The sequence below is a fragment of the Danio rerio genome, chromosome 13 (genome assembly GCF_052040795.2).
Source record: "Danio rerio strain M-AB ecotype USA chromosome 13, GRCz13ab, whole genome shotgun sequence".
Lineage (NCBI taxonomy): Eukaryota > Metazoa > Chordata > Actinopteri > Cypriniformes > Danionidae > Danio > Danio rerio.
In genome coordinates this window covers 40,175,855-40,198,935 of record NC_141033.1, presented here as the reverse complement: position 1 = coordinate 40,198,935, position 23,081 = coordinate 40,175,855, and the positions used below count along the sequence as shown (strand labels likewise).

General features: G+C 38.8%; 2 protein-coding genes across 3 annotated transcripts in view; one reads left to right on the top strand and one right to left on the bottom strand.

The window, feature by feature from the left end:
• syt16 (synaptotagmin XVI) overlaps nucleotides 1-23,081 on the top strand; it is a 46,832-nt gene that overhangs the window by 7,572 nt on the left and 16,179 nt on the right. Inside the window, exons 1-3 of one of the 2 annotated variants that reach the window (XM_087279651.1) lie at nucleotides 5,594-5,772; nucleotides 7,889-8,258; nucleotides 13,724-13,936. In XM_087279651.1, the coding sequence (XP_087135777.1) occupies nucleotides 7,979-8,258; nucleotides 13,724-13,936 (493 nt within the window). In that variant the 5' untranslated portion in view covers nucleotides 5,594-5,772; nucleotides 7,889-7,978. Of the gene's footprint in view, nucleotides 1-4,859; nucleotides 5,037-5,593; nucleotides 5,773-7,888; nucleotides 8,259-13,723; nucleotides 13,937-23,081 lie in introns of those variants that run through there. The other variant, XM_087279652.1, reaches the window with a different exon arrangement.
• Nucleotides 16,343-21,884, bottom strand: LOC148679109 (uncharacterized). Its single transcript, XM_088651163.1, has 2 exons — nucleotides 21,803-21,884; nucleotides 16,343-21,401 (listed from the first exon to the last, which is right to left on the bottom strand). Exon 2 carries the CDS (start codon nucleotides 21,211-21,213, stop codon nucleotides 17,200-17,202), a length of 4,014 nt encoding a protein of 1,337 aa, XP_088507289.1. The 5' UTR covers nucleotides 21,214-21,401; nucleotides 21,803-21,884; the 3' UTR covers nucleotides 16,343-17,199.

The following is a 23,081-nucleotide window of genomic DNA, read 5'->3' as shown; positions in this document are numbered from 1 at the left end:
ATCTTTTATCCAAATACCATAACCTTTCCCGACGTCACAGTGGCACAGAGAGTAGTACAATCGCCTCACAGCAAGATGGTCGCTGGTTCAAGCCTCCGCTGCGTCAGTTGGCATTTCTGTGTGGAGTTTGCATGCCCTCCCCTTGTTCGCTTGAGTTTCCCCCACAAGTCTAAAGACATGCACTAAGCTAAATTGGCCCTAGTGTATGTGTGTGAATGAGTGTGGATGTTTCCCAGTGATGGGTTGCAGCTAGAAGGACAACATATGCTGTATAAGTTGCCGGTTCATTCTGCTGTGGCGACCCCTGATTAAATGAATGAATGAATAACCTTTCCCTGCCCCCTCAAAATGACTTCTGGTCACATGGAATGCCTTTAGGGCGGGGCTATCTGGGCAAGTCTCTGCTCTGCCTTCATCTATTTGTCAATTTTCTTTCATTTTATTAGCAACACCCATCAAACAATGATCCAATCAGTTCCCAACGGACGAAATAATTTTTTATTTATTTTTTTTACTTTAGGACTGTTTCATGTCATGATATGGGAAAAAAAACTTAACTTGTTTTTCATTGAGAAATGGTGACAATATTAAGATTGTCATAGTGCTAAAATTCTTGAATACATGAAGGAACGCTGCACTTTTTTTTGGAAATAAGCTCCTTTTAATTCAAATTATGCCCTAGAGTTAAACAGTTGAGCTTTACTATTTTTTAATCCATTCAGTCGATCTCCGGGTCTGGGAGTACTTTTAATTTAGCTTAACATGACTCATTAAATCAGATTAGACCATTAGCATCTCACTCAAAAATTATTATTATCATTCTTACTTTTTTGTGTATTTTATGTTCAACAGGGTATATGTCGAGCTAGTGCCTAATGCTGATACACTTCCGGTGACCTGTTATTGTGAACTTTTTTCCATTTTATACGGTTCCTTATACAGCATCGATGTTGTAATGTCATTAAAATACATTCAGTTAAACAAACTCTAGCATTTATTTAGTTGCTCAAGCATAAAACGAGACAAAAAGCCGTTTACTCGCACGCGCCCGTCAGAATTGGCAGGCTAACACAGAAGCTCTCTTGAATATAACGTTACTGGGGTAAAAATAAATGCTCATATTATAAAGATATGGCAGGGGAAATGTAATTTAATGCAGTGCTTCTTGTACAATCTGAGACCCACTTTAAATCGGATATCACTCAGCCAGTGGAGATCGCTGATTTTTAAAGAAAACAGACTTTAAACGCACTGGATTTTGCATTGACATTCAATTCGCCAGAAGCGCTTAACCCAGGTTACTGGCAAATTAAAAGTCCTATTAGCATGCTTCGGCATATACCCCACTGTGTTTTGATGCTCTTGTTTAAGTCTGAGAAAAGCGCAATATAAATAAAATTTATTATTATTTTTATTAAAAGAGTTTAGATAATGCTCATATTTAAAGCTTGTCTCTTCTAGTTACATCGTGTAGTTTCATCAAGGAACAGTGCTGCCATACATCTGCACCAGGCGCAATGATATCATGCAGCATCTACAAATAGTCCGCAGCTGGTAACATTCATTCATTTTCCTTCGACTTAATCCCTTTATTCATCAGGGGTCGCAACAGCGGAATGAATCGCCAACTTATCCAGCATATGTTTTACACAGCAGATGCCCTTCCAGCTGCAACCCAGTACAGGGAAACACCTATACACTCATTTACTACTGCTAATTTAGCTTATTAAATTTACCTAGCGCATGTCTTTGGACTGTAGGGAAAACCGAAGCTAGCAGGGGAGACCCACGCAAACATGGAGAGAACATGCAAACTCCACACTGAAATGCCAACTCACTCAGCCGAGGCTCGAACCAGCGAGCGACCTTCTTGCTGTGAGCCGGCTATGTAACAGCACTGCTCATGCTGCAGCCATAGTACTGCAGCCAAGTTCCTTGATTATTACGCCAGAATGAAAGTATAGTTCCTAGCTATATTGGTCTTGAAATTACATGATGCAAGTACAGAAGGGTCACGCATAAAACAGGAAAATTATCTAAACTGATATTCTTCAGTATATTTTCCCTTTTTTCAGTCTGTTTTCCTATTTACATGTTTGGAACAACCGATGGATGATTAATAAAGGCAGAATTGTCGTTATTGGTTGAACATGAACCTTAAAATAATCTACATTTACAATAAAAGCTTATAGTATAGCATTTGTTTATCTATAGGTGATGTTAACAATTTTAATGAGACCCTACTGTAGTTAGTGTTACCTGTTGCACTTTACATATTTTCATATTTGAATTTGTTTAAAACATTTGTTTGCTCTCAACAATTATGCACAAGAGGTCTTTTTGTTACTGTACCTGTAGAAATAACTTTTTTTTGCAGTTTATTTCAGTAATAAATGTTTAAAATACATTGCAAAACGTCTGAGACTACCATAAGCCCATATATCAGTAATATATCTAATGTTACTTTAATATTGATCTTGAAAAATGAATTGTGTATGTATGTGTTGCTCTTTTCTTTACATGTCGATGTTTCTTTCTATGATCATATTTCTCTCTGCTCATGTCTTTTCATCCTCATCTGTATGGTTATTTTGTACTATTCAGCAACAACTGTGATTGTGATGTTGCCGTGTGTGTGTGTGTGTGTGTGTGTGTGTGTGTGTTTGTGTGTGTTTGTGTGTGTGTGTGTGTGTGTGTGTGTGTGTGTGTGTGTGTGTGTGTGTTTGTGTGGGTGCAGATTAGATGGTTCAGTATAATAGTGTTAAGCTTCTGCTTTTCATTCAACACACACATGTAAACACTCTCAAACACACATTCAGGAGAGCCTGGCCTCTCAGACTTGGTGAAATATTCACTCTTATGCAACTTAATGGTCCATTTTACACTTGAAGTGTTCACTTCAAAGCACCTTTGATGGGTATGTGCTGAATACGAAGCCGTGGTTTCTCTGTGTGTGCTGCAGAGCTGCTTTCCTCAAGGCAGACGTCAGGGCTGTAGTATACTATCATGCATTGAAAAAGATGAAAACTGAGCAACATGACTAGTTAACATGTGAATTTTTGACTCTTCAGTGCTGAAATAATATAGAATTACGATGTGTAAAACCTGAAGCTACCAAAATCACTACTAAAAGTGATCTTGATTTCAGCAGTTTTAATTTAATCACAAAAAAGCACTGTGACGGTTTTAAGACTTAAGACATTTTGCCATCTCATGAAATAAAAAGTATTTTCAAACATGTTCTCATAAAAGAATTGCAAAAATATCAAAAGAGCATTACCTTTAAAATATAACTTTTGTTATAAGAAAATATAAGTGAAAAGTGTGGCATGGTGGCTCAGTGGTTAGCACTGTCGCCTCACAGCAAGAAGTTTGCTAGTTCGAGTCGCAGTTGGCGTTTCTGTGTGGAGTTTCCTCCGGGTGCTCTGGCTTCCCCCACAGTCCAAAACATGTGGTATTGGTGAATTAAAAAAACTAAACTGGCCATAGTGTATGAGTGTGTATATGAATGAGAGAGTGTATGGGTGTTTCCCAGTACTGGGTTGCAGCTGGAAAGCCATCTGCTGTGTAAAAACATATGCTGGAATAGTTCATTCGGCTGTGGCGATGCCTGATGAATAAGGGACTAAACTGAAGAAAATGAATGAATGAATGAATGAAGTTGAGGACAGGAAAATACTATAAATAAAATGAGAATCTTTAACAACATTTCAAGTGATAATTTAATAAGTGTTCTGTAGTAGCAGTATTATTATTAATAATAAAAATAATCATTAATTATAATTAACAAATACAGTGAAAGTGCAGCATATGAATTTTACAATTAGATCTTAGATGCATATCTTATATAAGACATGCAAATTACAAATAGAGTCCATTAGTTCTTTGGCTTCATCTGTTCATGGGTTAGTTTTCAAACAGTAACAGTAAGAAAAGTAGTATCATAGTATTAATCCACAGGTTCAATTAGCGATGTCTGATTAAAAAAAAATACATACAGCACATATGCCATGATTCTCATAACCTTAAAAAAGTCACACAACATTGTGTCCAATGCATCTATTCATACACATTAAAAAAAAACATTCCTGTTACAATTTAATATGACATATGACTCAAGAGAAAAAGCAAAACAGATCGATAAAGCTTTTATCTGAAAGAAAAACATAGTCTTATTGTTTTTTTTACTTTGTAAATCACTTTTCGTTCTCAACCAATACAGCAAACCTACAAAGCAGATATAGTGATTAATACGGACACAATTTTTGTGTTTGTACAGCTCAAGTATATGGGATCACTAGGAGTTTCAAAAAGTAAATGGATTAAATCAGATTTATGTTATCTAAAAGCAAATTTCGTCACTGTTTTAGAGCACACTAGCAGATACTCTTCAAACTAACAGACTAAAACTAACTTATAAAAATGTAAATTTTACTGCACCTTAAAATAAAATTGGGAATCAGTATCAGAATCTGACAATTTGCATTCAGAATCGGTTTGATTGGTGCACCACTAATTAACTGATTTATCTGATATCAATTCTGTCTGTTCTACAGTTTGCATGTTCTCCCTGCATGTTCTCCCTGCATGTTTCCCCCACAAGTACCACGTTCATCTAGACATGTGGTATAGATGAATTGGGTAAGCTAAATTGTCCGTAGTGTATGAGTGTGAATGGATGTTTCCCTGTGATGAGTTGCGGCTGGAAGGGCATCCGCTGCGTAAAAAATGTGCTGGATAAGTTGGCGGTTCCCTCCACTGTGGTGACCAAAGATTAAAGCCGAAAAAAGAAAATGAATCAATCAATCAATTCTGTCCTTCTGATCAGTGTCTGATCTGTGTGTCTGTTCTCTCTTCAGTCACTCCTGAGGCGGTGGGCTTCCTCTCGGCCGTGGGCATCTTTGTGGTCTTGTTGGCCATACTCTTCCTGTTCATCAATAAGAAGCTGTGTTTTGCTCGTGTCGGGGGCCTGCCCTGCCTAGAGCAGTACAGCCGACGCAAGCGAAGAGACCGTGCAGGGATTCACCAGGGTCTGGGTGAGTAATACTGCTCCGACTTTTTTTGCTGAGTAATTGTTTTTGCAAAAGGTTTCACAGGTTAAAAAAAGTCCCGCATATGGTGTGTTTAGGGTTTCTAATTTAGTTTTGAAGGCCTTCTGCAATAGGTTTACATAAATGCATGTTCAAAATACAGTAGCACCGTTTATTGTAAAACCTTTCAGACCTTTTTCATTCACAAACTGCAATATTACAAACGATGTGAACTGCGATATATTTTAAAACAGACAATACTTTGACCATAATCTCAGATGAATACAGGTATAGCCTGGGATGTTTAATGAACAGTGTGTGGGATGTTTGTTCAGTCTGTTTGATGGCCAATGGCAAACAGGGGGAGTGTTTGGGATCCAGTTTTCTAATTAGATGCATATCTCTATGTGCTCTATGGGTTGTCCCTTTTTCTATTCTTTCCTCGCACATTATGCACACATACTCACCACCTGTGTGTTAACTCTGCACCTTTTGGTTTGACGCACACACACCAACACACTTCTCAGTCTGTATATCAGCAGGGTGGTGGAGGAAGTTCTGCTGTGGTATTTAAAAGCAGCTCCTTTAGTAAACATTCAGTCAGTCCGTCCTGCGAGATGTCCTGCGTCTAGCAGCTAGATAAATGTTATGAATTCAGGTCCTGCTGAATTGGTTTGACAGAAGGTTTGTTATATGTGCAAAGAGTAATCGAGTAAATGGAGTAATTGAGGAAGACTTGCTGGTAAGTGTCTGATCTAAAAGCAATCTAAGAATATGTGTTGGTTACTGTCTTAGAAATTTGAATTTAGTTTTATTTATTGCAAATTTACTGTTGTTTATACATATATATATATATATATATATATATATATATATATATATATATAGAGAGAGAGAGAGAGAGAGAGAGAGAGATATTTAAAATAATGTAATTTATTCGAGAATGTATTTAATTTATTCAATGTTTGTTCATTGATTTATTGATATAGACACATTTGTTGTTCATTTTTAGAATTGAATTACTTTTATTTTAGTGTTATTTTTAGTAAATATTTATTATTATTATGATTATTATTATTATTAAGTATTTATGTTAGTAATCATTATCAGTAGGGCTGCACAATATATCGTTTCAGCACTGATATCGCAATGTGAGTGTTCGCAATAGTCACATCGCGGGATATGCAGTGTTAAATTGGCATTATAGTCGATCAACATTGAGAATACATGAGATTTGTGAGGTCATTGCATTGTATAGCTATATCAGAGTGAAACTTTATCATTTGGATATGTTTTAAAGGCATTTCAAGAGTGTAAAGCATTTAGGCACAATAACGTAAAACATTTGTAACTTTAATGAAGAATAATTTGACTTAATTATTATTACAATAAACACTAGATAGTGTTATTTTACATTACTTTACCCGAATGTTGTTTGACTAAATGGAAAACCATAAAGCACTGTTTATTTTACTTTTATCGTTGCTTTATTGTAATTATTCTTGCAATTTGTTTATTATTTTTTTATACATGATTCACACCCTTACAAAGTCAACCCAACTAATCAAATTAAGGATTTTTCAAAATAGAGGTATTCTAGGCCATCTGGTAAAATTGTATTCAAATCACAATATATATCGCAGCAAAAGAAATATTGTAATGTCAGATTTTTCCAATATTGGGCAGCCCTAATTATTAGCCATAAGAACTGTAAAATCTGTATGTGAGCAATTCCATGCAAATATCAAGCTTGCCATGAAAAAAGTTTTTACCAAAATAGCAAAACTGTTTCTAGGTTTTTTGTGTAGGCTAGTATTTTAGAATATTGTAAAAATACTCAAAAATGTCTCTGTCAGTGTTTTCAAACAATTATATTTGATTTAACCAAGTCACACAAGTGCCAAATTCAGTTCTGTCACATAAATAACGGAGAGGTGTCACATCCATAATGAAACATTTTTCTCATGAATGCAATAATGTCAAATAAAACCAATCGGTTTTTTTTTTTGTTGTTCTAAAGTGAGTCAACTTTTATCCTTTTGATTAGCGTTGTTTCTATTGGGTTTTGCAGTTTAATTGACAGAATTTCTACAAAGTATGTTGTAGACTGTAAACTCACAGACGTTTTGGTCACATCTATAACGCATGCTTATTTTCCTCATTTAAAATTTAAAGATGGTTTACAGGTGAATATTTTTTGGATTCCATAACTCTGTGGTTAGTTCTTTTGAAAACTATAACAAGATGTCTTAATATAATGTAAACATATACTTTCTCTGTTCATTTATGTTTTGAGTTTTTACTGCAAATCTCACTTCCATAACGCTGGAATTGCTCGTATATGTTGTTGCATAAAAAAATTAAACCAAAATAATTTGATGTGAAATTTGATTTGATGTTTTTAATAATAAAAAAATAAAATCTATTAGATCTAAAATCTAATATATATATATATATATATATATATATTTATATATATATATATATATATATATATATATATATATATATATATATATATATATATATATATATACATGTATATTATTAAAGCAATAATGATAAAAGTATTTTTACATTTAGCTTAAAACCATGTACTAAAATAATCTAAACATAAAATGACAAAAAGACAGAATAGCTCAAATTTGATCTGTAATTAAAAATAAAATAACTGTAATTGATAAGCAATTATGATAAAACAGCACTGCATGTAACCTCTATGTAACTGCTCATGTAACCTTGCATTGTACATTAGTTATCTGTTATGCATAGACAAAATGTAGTTTATTGTTTAATTGAACAAATGATTATAATGTTCTTTCTTCGACCATAATATCGATGTTTTGAATTTAATACAGTGAAAGCATGAGGAACTTCAATGGGTCTTCTGTACATCTGAAAACAGACCTCCTTAGTGCAAACAGGGTAAAACCTTGACATTTAATGGAATGGCAGATACTCCTCAGACAGGTATCCCAGCATTCTCCTCATGGCTCGCTCAGATTTCAGATGCTTTTTCCAGTGGCTTCCGCCGCCTCGGCCAAAATGAAACTGTCGACTCAGTGAAAGATGAGAGTTCAGAGGTGAATTTGAGGGTTGTTCATGGATCTGTAGTGGATTCACAGGGCGACAAGTTTGATTATGCACTGTCTGCTGAACGTCTGACTCCCATCAGCGAAGAGACAGATGAACTGGAGAGCGGGAGGAGTCTGCTTACTTCTGATACTGGTAAGATGATGGTTAGCTGCACTGAAAAAAATGTTTCATTGGATTTGCTATACGCTTTTTTTAAGATAACTGATTGCAAACAATTTATATGGGCTGAAAATGAACAAATGAAGTTGAACATCACTCAATTTAATTAATTTTAATTCAGCCAATATAAATTGTTTGCAATCAGTTACCTCAATATAATCAAGTAAGTAAATCCAATGAATTATCTTTTTTTTTTCTGTGTGCACTTTAAGGGGATTGGTCTTTTTGCTTTATTTTGTTGAGGCATTGGCGCATCATTGGTCTGTTCTCATCGCAAACTGAGTACATGCTTACTTTGGGAGTTGTTAATGTCACTGTAAAAAAATCTGTTAATTAGCAAGCTCCGTATTTAGTGGTTCATGTTTTTAGTTTGTTTATGTTTGAGGTTATGAATTGCACTATGGACCTTAAGATCTGCTCTGTCTGCTTTTGATGTTGTAAATTCAACGCTGCAGTTTAACGAAGTGGCTTTTATTGACATCATAGTTTGAAGCAATATACTTGTATAAGAAGTAATGCATAGAGAAGGTACTGGCAGTTTATTACCAGGTTTTTGTAGCGCAACTTACAACACCAACACAGACAATACATCATTTAAAAAAAGATTGATGTTTTAGTAGTTTTTAAAAAAAGATTTTATGAGATATAAAGCCTGTAAAATAGCATAAGACAGTGGTTCTTAAACTTTTTTTCATCAAGTCTCACCTCAGAAAATAATTGTCTCTCCAAGTACCACCACAATGAGCAGTATTGAAATACAGAGGCGTAGTAGGCCCAGTAAAGCAGCTACAACTCTGCACAGTTAAAAAAAACCTGGCAGATTACCTCAGAAATATAGGCTATATGTCATATATGGCATATTATATACATCATTTTTGATAAATTGTGAAATGTGTGTAGCATGTACTTGACATATTTCATTCCTCTGCGTACCACTAGAAGGAAGCCTGCGTACCACTAGTGGTACACGTACCACAGTTTGAGAACCACTGGCATAAGAAGTATTGGCGGTTTATTAACAGGTTTTTAACACCAACCCAGACAATATGTCATTTAAAACTATTGCAAACGTCAATAAAAGTCACTTTTACAAAATGTTCAACATCAAAAATTAATGGAGAAAAGATCAAGATCCCATAATGCTATTCAAAAGCATAAACAAATGAAAAAAAAAACACATTAATCACAAATTATGCAAAACTTTATTTGCAGACATTTTTTTTTACTGTGTAGGGGCGTGCAGTATTTATTCTCTATGATGATATTGTAAGTGTTATTCAAACATTGTGCAGGCTCACATTTTCAAATGTCAGTCACTTTTCATAAAACAAACAGAAAGATGTTTTGATAGCCCAAAAAGCGGTCACATGAATCTGAAGTTAGACTTCTAAGAATACAGTTGTTTAATATCTGAAAGCAAAAAATGTCTTTTTATATCTCTGTATTAGACATAATAAAGTGATAGGCCTAAATTATAATATGCTGATGCAATAAAAAGCTCAGCCCTGGCCCCTAGATCTCTGGTTACAAGTTTTTTTCCTTTTAATTTATTACAATTATTTAATTTATTGATGCATACATACATGCATACCTAGACAATAATCTTATTCAGTTCTCCGATAAGAAGTCATATTAAAAAATTGACCTTATATATTTTTTTGTTCCAGCCAAACTTAAAGTTCCCATGAAATTAAAAAACATTTTTTAGATGTTAGTGGCAGTGTTGCTCGTTTTTAAAATATCTACTGTATAAGCTAGTGTGCTCCAAAACACTGATCAAATTTGCGTTTAGAAAATATAAAACTAATATAAACATGTAAAGCTTGTAATGTCACTTCTGCCTAAATCAGGGGAGTCAAACTCATTTTAGCTCAGGGGCCACATGGAGGAAAATCGATTCCTAAGTGGACCGGACTAGTAAAATCATGGTATATATAACCTAAAAATACAACCTCAGATTGTTTTCTTTGTTTTAATACAATCAACATAAAACATAAAGCTATAGCCTGAGGACAACACGATCTCATGGCAATTCGTAACTTTTTAACTAGTTGCTAGTTCAAATGAATTTGTACAATCTTATTTGTGCAATTTAGTATGCTTTGCTAATCCACCAATGTCGGTTGGGTTTAGGGTTGTGGTTGGATGCCAGCCTCCTTTTTATATTGTACATTTTCATACGACTGAAATCGAATTAGCCACTAAACTGAAAAAATGTAAAATAGTTACGTTTCCTTGTGAGAACACCTTAGTGTGGTATGGCAAGGCATAGATGTGGCCTTTCTGTCTGAGAAGGCTGTCAAACTGATGCTGATTCAGGCTTCTGGATTGGATGAAATTAACAAATTGAAATTGGACACAATTGGAACAGCAGTTTCTTTAATTGAAAAATTGCAGCTCATTTTTATACTTTACAGAATCATCTTGCGGGCCTGATCTGGCCATACGTTTGACACCCCTGGCCTAAATGGATCAACTTCAGTTTCTCATCAAATCTTAACCAATCAAATGCTCTGTAGTATCTGACATGCCCCGCCCCCTTTCAAGATGCTATGTCCCACCGTCACTTCGTGTTTCGGTTGAGATTACGTCAAACATCAAATAAAAATGCACATTTTAAACCACTTCACTTTAAAGGAATAAGACTCTGTCCAGAAGAAAAATATAACGGGAAATACTGTCTGAAAATCTCCTTGCTCCAAAACATAATCTAGGAAATATTCGAAAAAGAATTACAGTTTTACAGGAGGGTTATAATTGTATCTTCACCTACTGACGCATATGCAGTTTACCACAGACTAGTGAGTTCTGTCTTTCTGGATGTTTAATATAGTCAGTAAACTGAGAACGCCCTCTCAAAACAAACAGGAGAGTCATTACATTTACACATGAATGCACTGTACACACATCAAATACACACACCATGTTCAATTCCTCACACACATAAACAGATAGTCATTTATAAAGAAACACTCACTTACTTTTGTTCGGTTTATTCCCTGCTGTATCGCCAAAGTGGAATGAACCACCAATTTTATACAGAAACATTACCTATGATACTGTGTTTACATGCTGGAATTTTAAAGAAATATATTTATTTTCATTTTGAAATAAATCTTTTTAGATTAAGGTGCATTATTTGAAATGTTATGTGCAATAATGACTATGCAATAAATAATATTTATTTATTTATTTGAGGCTGTGGGGCTGAGCTCTGAAAAGTTCATATTTGAGCGCATTTGTTTGGGAACACACAACTACCATAATTGTTCTCTGTTTAAATGTTCGTGCGTAGGTATTGTTTATGGCATATGGAATGTACTCAGTGTGTGCATTGAGGAAAACACTTCAGCGTGAGGAACTGGTAACCATGGCAAACTCCTATGCAGCCACTCGGTCTAATTTCATGTGTGTGAGTGAGCGATGTGGGGAAATGCAGTGAAATGAATGGGAGTGCGACTGTAATGGGCAAGACAGAGGAAAAGAGACCCACAGACACTAATTGGCCGCTCTCTTATGGTTAGGTACATATGGTGGACGTGCCTGTCTACATGCACTTTACATTACCATTAAAATAAGTACCACACCGTCTGAATCACTGTTTGTCTCTGTTTTCATTTTAGTGGGATGTAGCTCTGGAAATACATGCCTCGGGATACTTTTTTTTTTTTTTTTATTGCGAAAGCATAAAAATATGTTGCTATGGATAAGTGTCACCGCACATTTCTGATGGAAAAATCCTCTAAAGGGCGCTGTCCAGATTTTTGTGAATTTGAAATACATTGCTTAAGGTGCATTTTGTTATGTTTCAGATACAATACATGTTCATAAGAAGACAGTGCTTGTCGTAAAGATCAGCTAGCAAACTTCTGAACTAATCCCTTCCCTAAACACTACCAATAGTGTATTTAAAAGCAGTCAGAAGAGAAAAGTGCATTTTAACCACATCGTTTTCCATAAATTTAAATAGCTTGTACCCATTTTGAGAAACCGTGCTTCACCGGACTCTAACCTGAATGCAAACATACATCAATTCATGTATGTTTGTTTATTTTATTAGCACCGTACAAAGTTACCACACCAAAAAAGTTGTCGATATGGAGATAGATAGGTGAGGGAAATACATTCCATTACAAACCGTAGACCTTGTTGAGTTGTTTTGTGGTATTTATTTGGTGTTGTACAAAGAACTGCATAAAAAGAATCCATTATTCATTAATAATATGTCTGTGTAAATATCATTAGTTTGAAAAGGAACAAAAATTGTTGTCCTCATACTTCCCCATTTTACATTTTTTCACTTACTTTTCAAGTGCCTTGGACTTATGAATTTGTTGTTTATCTTAATGAATCCCTGTAAGAGCACTGACAAATTAACTACCCCTGAAGCACTTTTGGTTTGATTTTTGTGATAAAAATGTCACATAATAAAATGAATATAGTAATATAATAACATGTAATAAAAAACTAACTGAGTAGGATAAATCCTTTATCTGATAAGAAAAATGTGCGTAAACTACAATGGACATGCATTTACTAAATATATATCACCATGTGCATCAAAAAAGTAGTGTGATTTTTGTTTTAACAGATTGTGGGATAAAAATAGGTGCAATGGAATCACATTAATGGACAAACCAGCAGACTGACCACATTGTTAAACATTTAAAATGTTGTTTTGCTTATTCTAAATCTCTCAGTCAAAGTCCGTCATCACAGTGGTTCAGTATTATTACCTCCAGAACTTTCTTTAGCGGCTGCACTTCCAAAGAATGGTCTCGATCCTCAAAAAGCCACCGTCATCGGTGGCTTTTTGACATATTCATCGTCTTCTGAGGTGCAAGACGTTTATTATATAAGAAAAAAAAGGCCCACTTTGGCTTGTCCTACTGCAAAAAAGGCACTTTTCTATTTGATATTTGGTACCAGTTTATCAGGAAGTAACGATTTTGTTCTCTTTGTCTCATTAGATGGAAACTGTGCTTTATTTGCTAATGTTTTTATGCCATAATACATATTTGCTTATAAGTCTAATTTGCATCTTTGGATAGATGATATTTATTGTGCTCAATGTGCCTTGCAAATTTAATTGTATCAATTCATGTATGTTTGTTTATTTTGTAACACTTTAATTTTGGTCGCAGTTCATGCTATTAAATACTGGCTTATTACCTTCTTATTATTAAGATTTTAACTGTTCATAATTTAAAAGTATGATCTTATTCTGCATCCATAATCCTACCCAAAACTTAAACCCAAGCAGACCTTACTAACTATTAATAAACAGCAAATTAGTAGTTTATTAAGCTAGTAGTGTTAGTTAATAGCTTGTTAATACCATAAATTGTGACCTAAACTAAAGTGTTACCGTTTACTTTTCTAGGTTTCTCTTCGTTTATCCTTACCTAGTGTGTCCTTGTCTTATGTGTGGTTTGCAGTGAATAGTTACGGCGACGACGGAGAGATCTCCAGCTCATCGGACAGCGACGATGAATTAGCCAAGCATTTTGAGATCTCTGTTTCCCGCTCTCAAAGCTTCCGTTCAGGTGTCACAGAGATTAACCCCCAGAATGCACCAGGGCAGCATCACAAATTTAATCGTCTGCTTTCTGACCAGGAAGAAGGAAGCACAGAGCCGTCTGACTGTGAAGGTACACACACCCACATACACCTATTTGATAACGAAAATGTATGTGTAATTATGCATTGTGTAGTTATGGTTGCATAATACACTGACAGACACTTATGTCCATTCCACTGAATGTTGCATTGTTATATGGAGCAGCTTGTTCACATGGTGATATGTATAGCTCAGGGACAAAATGCATGTAAGAAATGGACTTGATTTAATAAGAAAATGTAGTTATTTCAAAAGCTTCTGTACTCTCGGAACTATGCGTGAGGGTGGAGGATTATGAATAAAAGGGTACCTTTTGTTCTGTCAAAAAAAAAGTCATCAACATTTAATAAAGTAAGACCTTGACTGGTCGTGATTTTCTGTGTTTTATTGCTGAAAACTATAATAGATTATAAGCATCTATCTAACTATGTAAGTTCAGGTTAAGCCAGTGTTGCTTTTGTTAAATAAAACAATTAAAATCATATTCAGATAATACAAGCTGTACTGAAATGAATCTAAACGATACACAATTAAAAAAATAGGCCAACTTTTGGAATGTTGCCTTGCAAACAAACTGAAATCTTTCTTAACTCAGCAATACAAAATAAAGATCAGATTTGATAGACGAGATCCACAGAACCATCAAGATTTTTACACTCTGTTGAAGTCTGTGAAAAAAAATCACACCTGAGCAATGCATGTTGTAGAGGAGTTAGCTGGTTCTTAGGTGAATTTGATCGTCGCCATGGAGTGCCGGTAAGAACACGGAGACTTGAACCCCATTTAAAGCTCTTTATTGTCCATCACACTTTGTGTATGTGTTTGGTGTGTGTGTGTGTGTGTGTGTGTGTGTGTGTGTGGTCTAAACAAAGGAAAGAAAATATACATTAATAAGTAAATTTAGATAATAAGGATAACAGTAACAAGTGGAAATACTTATACACAACACTAAACTACAATATACATTTATAACTGACATGCATGAGCAAAGCAGATGAAGCAAGGCAGATAAACGTATATAAAATAATAATTCTCACTATTAACAGGCTTTTAACTTAGGCGGAAATATAACAAAAAGCATGGATTTAATAGGCGATGTATGTATTATCATTTAAAGCAATTATATTTACATAAAAGATCGCTACTACTAGCCGCGGCAGTCCGCGATTCTTTACGAGCTCGCGCATAAATCAATAATCTCAATACAATACTATAATGATAAAACAGTGGTAACAGGTATGTAAATGATGCATAAACACTTACTTCTCATCATTGACGCACACAAAACTGACTGGAATTAGGCGGAAAGCAAAGCATGCAACCTTTCTCTCTGTCTGATCAGAATGAAACCAGTTAACAGTCTCAATGTACAGCAGACCTAAGCTGCGTTTTGATTGGCTGCCTGTGCTCATGATCAGCGCATGATCAAGTACGAGCTCTATAGGAGTCTGTTCGTGATGTCACAGCATGCACGCATGAGGAGAGAGCACAGCTCTGGGCTCAGCCCACCGACCTCTTTTACAGCCGCCCCTACATTTGCTATGCAAATGTACAATCATCCTTTGCCATTTTAGTCCGTTGTAGGGTTATCATCTGGAATAGAAGGCAGAGTGATAAGACGAGCCACAGGACGATGATATTGTTTGTTTTTGACTTCTATCGTTGCTGAACGAACACGACCATCCAATCCGAGGTATGTGGTAACAACTTTGCCGACAGGCCACAAGGCTCGAGGAAGTTGGTGATCTATTATCATCACGACTGTTCCAGGTGTGAGGTTGCTGGTGTCTGTCATCCATTTCTGACGTTGTTGCAGGGTGGGTAAGTAATTCTTAATGAAACTCGTCCAGAACTGGTCGGCCAAGACCTGTGAGTGCCGCCATCTTTTCCGACTAAGGATCTCAGATTCTGGGTAGATGACTTGTGGTAGTGACACATCTGGCCGCCCCATCAACAGGTAATTTGGGGTCACAGGATCTGGGTCAGCAAGGTCAGAAGAAACATAACCCAGTGGCTTTGCATTGAGTATAGACTCAACCTCTATAAGGAGTGTTCTGAGTACTTCCTCTGTGAGAGTTTGGGGTCCTATTATGGTGCGTAAGGCTGCTTTGACTGAGCGGATTTCTCGCTCCCACATACCTCCAAAATGTGGAGCATTTGGAGGATTATAATGGAACTGGATTTTCTGTTTTGCTAACTGGGCTTGGAGATCGGGACTCATGGCTGTAAATGCAGTTTGCAATTCTTTATCTCCTCCTCGAAAATTGGTGCCCTGATCTGCCAGTATTTCAGAGGGAGTTCCTCGTCGAGCAACCATGCGTCTGAGAGCCATTAGAAAGGAGTCTGTGTCCATGTTGGCCAGAAGATCTAAGTGCACACAGCGTGTTGTCATGCACTTGAAAATAATACCCCATTTCTTTTCATTGCTCCTTCCTCGTTTTACAAGGAATGGGCCAAAGCAATCTACTCCCGTGGAAAAGAAAGGCGGTTTCATGAGACGAAGTCTGGCTGGAGGGAGTTCTGCCATCTTTGGGATATTGGGCTTTGCTCTCCACCTTTGGCATTCGACACAAGAACGTTGATGGCGCCGTATTGCTTCTCTCCCTCTGAGGATCCAGTAATACCTTCGCATTTCAGCAAAGACCCTTTCTGGACCAGGGTGACCGAGTTTGGCATCATACTGTTTTATGAGGAGTCGGGTAATTGGGTGATTTGGATCCAGGACTATTGGATGTACAGTACTGTAACACAAGTGCTGGGCTTGCCGTAATCGTCCTCCAACACGGATGAGTGCAGCTGTCTTATCCAACTCAGGTGATAGTGAAAGCAAACGACTTGATGATGGGATTGGCTTACCAGCTGTAAGGGCATTATACTCTGAGGGGAAACTGTCTGTTTGGGCTCGCCTTAGTAAATCCGTTTCAGCTTGTCTGTACTGTATGGCTTCTGGGTCAGTGGTTTCTCCTGCCGCCCCATGTAAGGACCTACAAGTGGCCTCCAGAAGTTCTTCAAAGGTGGAGAATTGGTTGGCATCTGGCAGTGATGATCCAGAACCATCCAAGGTGAGACCACAAAACTTTGTGTTACGGAGCTCAGTCAGGTCTGCATCTAGTTCTACAGAAGGGCTTTCTGGCCAGCTAACGGGTGGTAGATAGAGGAAATCTGGCCCTTTACTCCATCTGTTGGGTTGGGACAGTTCAAGCAAGGATTTGCCACGTGTGATGTCATCTGCAACATTGTTTCCTGAATCTACAAACCGCCAATAGTAACCTTCGGTGAGCTCTTGTATTTCAGTTACTCTAGTCCCCACAAAAACTTTAAATCTGCAAGATTCTGATTTGATCCAGGTAAGTACGGTTGTTGAGTGTACAAGAATGTGTCTTTGATCTTGAGTGACAGCTCATTATGAAGCAGCTTGGCTAACTGTGCTCCAGTGAGGGCGGCGCACAGTTCGAGCCTGGGTACAGATTGTTGCCTTTTGGGTGACACTCTAGATCTTGCATGAATGAATGCCAGCTCAATCTGGCCTTGGTGCTCAGTGCGAAGGTATGCTACTGACCCGTAAGCTTCTGCAGAGGCATCGCAGAAGATATGGAGCTCTCGTTCTGCCTCTGGAACGTCTAGAGTGGCCGACACATAACAACGGGGCATGGTAATTTTTGGAAGATGATTCAGTTCGGCCTCCCAATTCTGCCAGGCCTGCAGTAGTTCTGATGGTAGAAGGGGGTCATCCCATTCTCGTTCTTTTGCCCACAGTTGACGTACAATGATTTTGGCCCTTGTTGTGAAGGGTATGATGTAGCCTAGTGGGTCATATTGGCTGGCAAGGACACGATAGATATTCCTCATTGTTACCTCCTGGTAGGGCAGCGGGCGGCGACGGTAATGTAGGGTGTCTGGTACACAATGCCAGCTAAGTCCCAGTGTCATTTCATGGGGGTCTGCCTGACTTTGAGAAATCCACAGCTCAGTATTCTCTGATTTGGCCTCTTTAGGGAGATGTCTGACCACTGTGGCCTCATTGCTTGCCCACTGACGGATTTCGAAACCCCCTGAGGCTAGTATGGACCTTAGACCATCAATTAGTTCACGGGCTTCAACTGCAGATGAAGTGCTTTGTAGGCAGTTGTCTACATAGAAGGAATGTTCAACTGACTGTCGTAGCTTGTCACCCTGTTGGCAATGGCTAAAAACGTGTCGCTGAACGGCAAAGGTTGCACAACAGGGGCTACAGGTTGTGCCGAATGGAAGGACTTGCCACTCATACACATCAGGTGGGTTTTCTGGGTTTAGGTCCCGCCACAAGAACCGCAGAAGGGGTTTATCTTTGGGGAGCAGACGGACCTGGTGAAACATCCCTTTAATGTCTCCACTGATGGCGACTCGATGTTCTCTGAAGCGAATTAACACTCCAAGGAGAGTGGGGCCTAATGTTGGTCCTGGCAACAGCTGCTTGTTCAGATTTTCTCCATTGTATGTGTAAGAGCAATTGAACACCACTCTGTGCTTTCCATTGTGTGTCACAATGTGGTGGGGCAGATACCATGACTCTGTAGATTGGGCTGCTTCTTGAGGTGGTATTTTAGTGGCATAACCAGCATTCTCCAGTTTTTTGATTTCCTCTTGATATTTGAGGGCTAATGGTGGGTCCTTTGTCAGACGGCGTTCAGTGCTACGGAGATGGCACATTACAGCCTCTTTGGGGGCATTGAGTAAAGTCATTGTTTTGACTCTTAAAAGTGGGGTGGCATATCTGTCAATTCCATCCACTTTCACCTGCACTGTTTGTGTCTCGAGCATGTTCAAGGCTTCTTGGTCCTGTTGTGACCTTACTACAATTTTCTCACTTCGGTACGGCAGGATGTCCATCTGCCATAACTTTTCAATCTGATGATAAAGTTCTGCGGATGGAGAACAATTAGATGTGAACAGGCACTGTGAAATTGGGAGTTGTTCTTGTACATGTTTGGAGGGGCCTTGCAAAGCCCAGCCAAGGCAAGTTCTGATTGCTGCTGGACCTCCAGGTGGACCCAATAACACTGGTTCAGTTGGTGTGATGAGCTCAGTGTGATCTGAACCAATGAGCAGCAGGGGACAAGCTTTGTGCAGGGGTGGTATGGGAACGCCCCTGAGGTGTCTGTACCTTTTCTGCAAGGAACTCACTGGATAAGTGTATTCTGCTAATCCAAACTGCTCTGCGGTAAAAGCCCCGTGAATGGCATATCTCTTACCAGGGTTACTTGGAGTGGATATACAGAAGGATACAGATGTGCCATGTAATGTCCTGATATCTTGGTGTACTGTCCGTAAGTTCAACTGTTCTGGTTTGCCCTTTAAACCAAGGTGATTTGCAGCGGTGGCAAGCAGAATGGTGTGCTCTGAGCCATCGTCAAGTATTGCAAATGTGTCCAGAGCCTTTTGTTGGTAATGAAGTGTAACCTTGACAACCTTTAGAAAGACTTTGCCCCCACAGCGTGGCTGGTCTAGGTACAGAGTCTCTGTGGTTGAGTTATACAAACTACTGCTTTCATTGGTAACTTCAGCTTTCCTTTGATTTATGTCATGGAGCACAGAGAGATGTTTGGCTTGACACAGGTGGCAAGGCTTTTGAAGGTCACAGTCTTTAGCCATGTGTAAACGTGCACATTTCCAGCATCGTTTATTCTCTTTAATCCAACCCACAATCTGCTCCTTAGTTAATGTATTGAAGGCGGTACACTGGCTGAGGTAATGTTCCGCATTGCAGTATGGACAGACAGGTTTGTGTTTGTTAGGTGCTTTCTGCTGTATTATGGTGGGTTTGGTTACCTGTTCTGTAGTCTGTCTTTGATTAACACCATGCAGTATGCTGGTTTGCCTGGTTTGTTGTCGAGTGACTGCTCTTTGATCTCGATTTAGAGTTCTGGTGGTATCAGTTGGGTCAAATTCTAAGCAGTTAGCTTCCAGCTGCAGCCAATCTGCAAACTCAAGGAGAGAGAACTTTGTCTTATCTGGGTTTCTCTTGAGATGATGCCTCCTGAATTCAGTTTGTTGTGATCGAGGAAGACGGTTCAACAGTCGTTTAACATTTGACCCACTGTGCAGTTCCTCAATACCATCATCCTTGAGGGCTTTAAGCATGCCGACTATTGCTTGGACTCTGAGAGAAAACTCATCGAATGCCCGCTCATCACCAGCACGAATAGCTGGGAGGTTCTCCAATGTCTCTATTTCTCTCAGCACAAACTGGTAGGGCCTGCCATACCTCCTGTCGAGGGCTTGCATGGCATTTGTGTAAGGAGTGACTGATTCTGCATGTGCTAACACTAGTCTGTGAGCATTAGGTACCTTCACATGCTTCAGGAGGATGGAGTACTTATAATTCTCTGGTATTTGAGGGTGGAGCAAATTATCCAAAGCCATCCTAAGTTCCACATACTGAGCTCTGTCCTCTTTGTAAAAATCTGGAAAGGTGGGCCCTTCCACTGTTGGACTCCAGTATGAGGGAGGAGGAGGTGCATAGGGTACAGTGTTAGCCCTAAATTGAGATGTAGCTTGGTATGACGTTTGTGGCATTGGCTCAGTCACTGAAACGAACCGGCTGTGTACTGGGTGGACAGCTGCAGGTGGTATGTTATAGAAATGTGGCTGGGTGGTTTGGATGGGTTGCTGTCCAGGGAGAGGAGGCAGTGGTTTAGTCCATGGCTCTGCTTGGTTGTGCTGATGGGTTCTAATTTGGTCTAATGGAGAGCTGCTATAGGGTGTGGCATACTGATGTGACGTTAAGGTGGTTTCTCTGCTTACAGGTGGGGGTGACTGGAAATAGGTGTCTCTGAGGTGGGTTATCCTCAGCGACTGAGAAAGCTCTTCCACAGTTGGGGGATTATTAGGCAGTGGCCAGGGAGAGGACTGTATTCTAACAACATCAGGGCTTACTTCAGATGTCGGCTGTCCCTTTTCCACTGATTGCAGGATTCGGGTCCGAGGTGTCTGATGCCGTGATGATGCTCGTGAGGAGGGGGTGGATGCTTGAAGGCTACTGTGTAGCAGGACTTTCTCCAAGAGCTCTGTTTGGCGCCTTGCTGTCTCACTTTGCTGTTTTGTAATCTCCATCATCTGCTGCATAAAGTCCTCTGATGAACCAGCAGTTCCATATGATTGACTAGTAGTGATGGGGGTTGACGTCATTATTGCTTTCTCTTTAGGTCCAACTGGATGGCTAGATGGGTTTCCAGCATAATTGACTATGTAGTCATCTAAGTAGGCAGGTCTCTGGATCACTCTGTGTGGACGTCGAGAAGAGGATGGGGCTGACTTTGGGGTTGCCATGGTAACGACCAGATCCGGCTCGAAGGACCAATTTTGTAGAGGAGTTAGCTGGTTCTTAGGTGAATTTGATCGTCGCCATGGAGTGCCGGTAAGAACACGGAGACTTGAACCCCATTTAAAGCTCTTTATTGTCCATCACACTTTGTGTATGTGTTTGGTGTGTGTGTGTGTGTGTGTGTGTGTGTGGTCTAAACAAAGGAAAGAAAATATACATTAATAAGTAAATTTAGATAATAAGGATAACAGTAACAAGTGGAAATACTTATACACAACACTAAACTACAATATACATTTATAACTGACATGCATGAGCAAAGCAGATGAAGCAAGGCAGATAAACGTATATAAAATAATAATTCTCACTATTAACAGGCTTTTAACTTAGGCGGAAATATAACAAAAAGCATGGATTTAATAGGCGATGTATGTATTATCATTTAAAGCAATTATATTTACATAAAAGATCGCTACTACTAGCCGCGGCAGTCCGCGATTCTTTACGAGCTCGCGCATAAATCAATAATCTCAATACAATACTATAATGATAAAACAGTGGTAACAGGTATGTAAATGATGCATAAACACTTACTTCTCATCATTGACGCACACAAAACTGACTGGAATTAGGCGGAAAGCAAAGCATGCAACCTTTCTCTCTGTCTGATCAGAATGAAACCAGTTAACAGTCTCAATGTACAGCAGACCTAAGCTGCGTTTTGATTGGCTGCCTGTGCTCATGATCAGCGCATGATCAAGTACGAGCTCTATAGGAGTCTGTTCGTGATGTCACAGCATGCACGCATGAGGAGAGAGCACAGCTCTGGGCTCAGCCCACCGACCTCTTTTACACATGTGACTTCAATCACTTTACCTTGTTTAAGCTGCCATCACCACTCATGTGTCATGCATGTCAAAGCACAAACCAAGCATGAAGACAAAGGAACTGTCTGTAGACCTGCTGCTCCGAAAGTTATAATGAGCACAGTGGCCTTCATCATCCATAAGTGGAAGATGTTTGGAACCACCTAGAGCTGGCCGGCCATCTAAGCTGAGTGATCGGGGGAGAAGGGCCTTAGTCGGGTAGGGGAACAATAACTCGACGGTCACTCTGTCTGAGCTCCACCGTTTTTCTGTGGAGAGAGGAAAACCTTATGGAAGGACTATTAACTGTGCAGCAATCCTCCAATCAGGCCTGTATGGTAGAGTGGCCAGACTGAAGCCTTTCCCAGCCTGGAATTTGCCAACAGGCATCTGATGGACTCTCAGACCATAAGAAACAAAATTCTCTGGTCTGATGAAACTAAAATTGAACTCTTTGAAGTGCATGCCAGGTATTATGTTTGGAGAAAACCAGGCACAGCTCATCACCAGGCTAATACCATCCCTACAGTGAAGCATGGTGGTGGCAGCATCGTGCTGTGGGGATGTTTTTTAGCAGCAGGAACTGGAAGACTAGTCAGGATAGAGGGAAAGATGAATGCAGCAATGTACAAAGACATTCCTTCATTAATTTTCTTTTCGGCTTAGTGCCTTTATTAATCCTGGATCGCCACAGTGGATATGAACTGCCAACTTCCCTTTCAGCCATGACCCATCTCTGGGAAATGTACAAAGACATCCTAAATGAAAACCAGCTTCAGAGTGCTCAGACTAGGGGGATGGTTCATCTTCCAGCAAGACAATGACCCAAAGCACACTGCCAAAATGTCAGTGGAATGGCTTCACAACAACTCGGTGATTGTCCTTGAGTGGCCCAGCCAGAGCCAGGACCTAAATCCTTTTAAACATCTCTGGAGAGGTCTGAAAATAGCTGTACACAGTCGTTTCCCATCCAACCTCATTGAGCTTGAGTCCCTTGAGAGGTACTG

Bases quoted from the DNA above. Each gene is read 5' to 3' on its own strand.
- LOC148679109 (XM_088651163.1), bottom strand. From the start codon at position 21,213: ATGGCAACCCCAAAGTCAGCCCCATCCTCTTCTCGACGTCCACACAGA.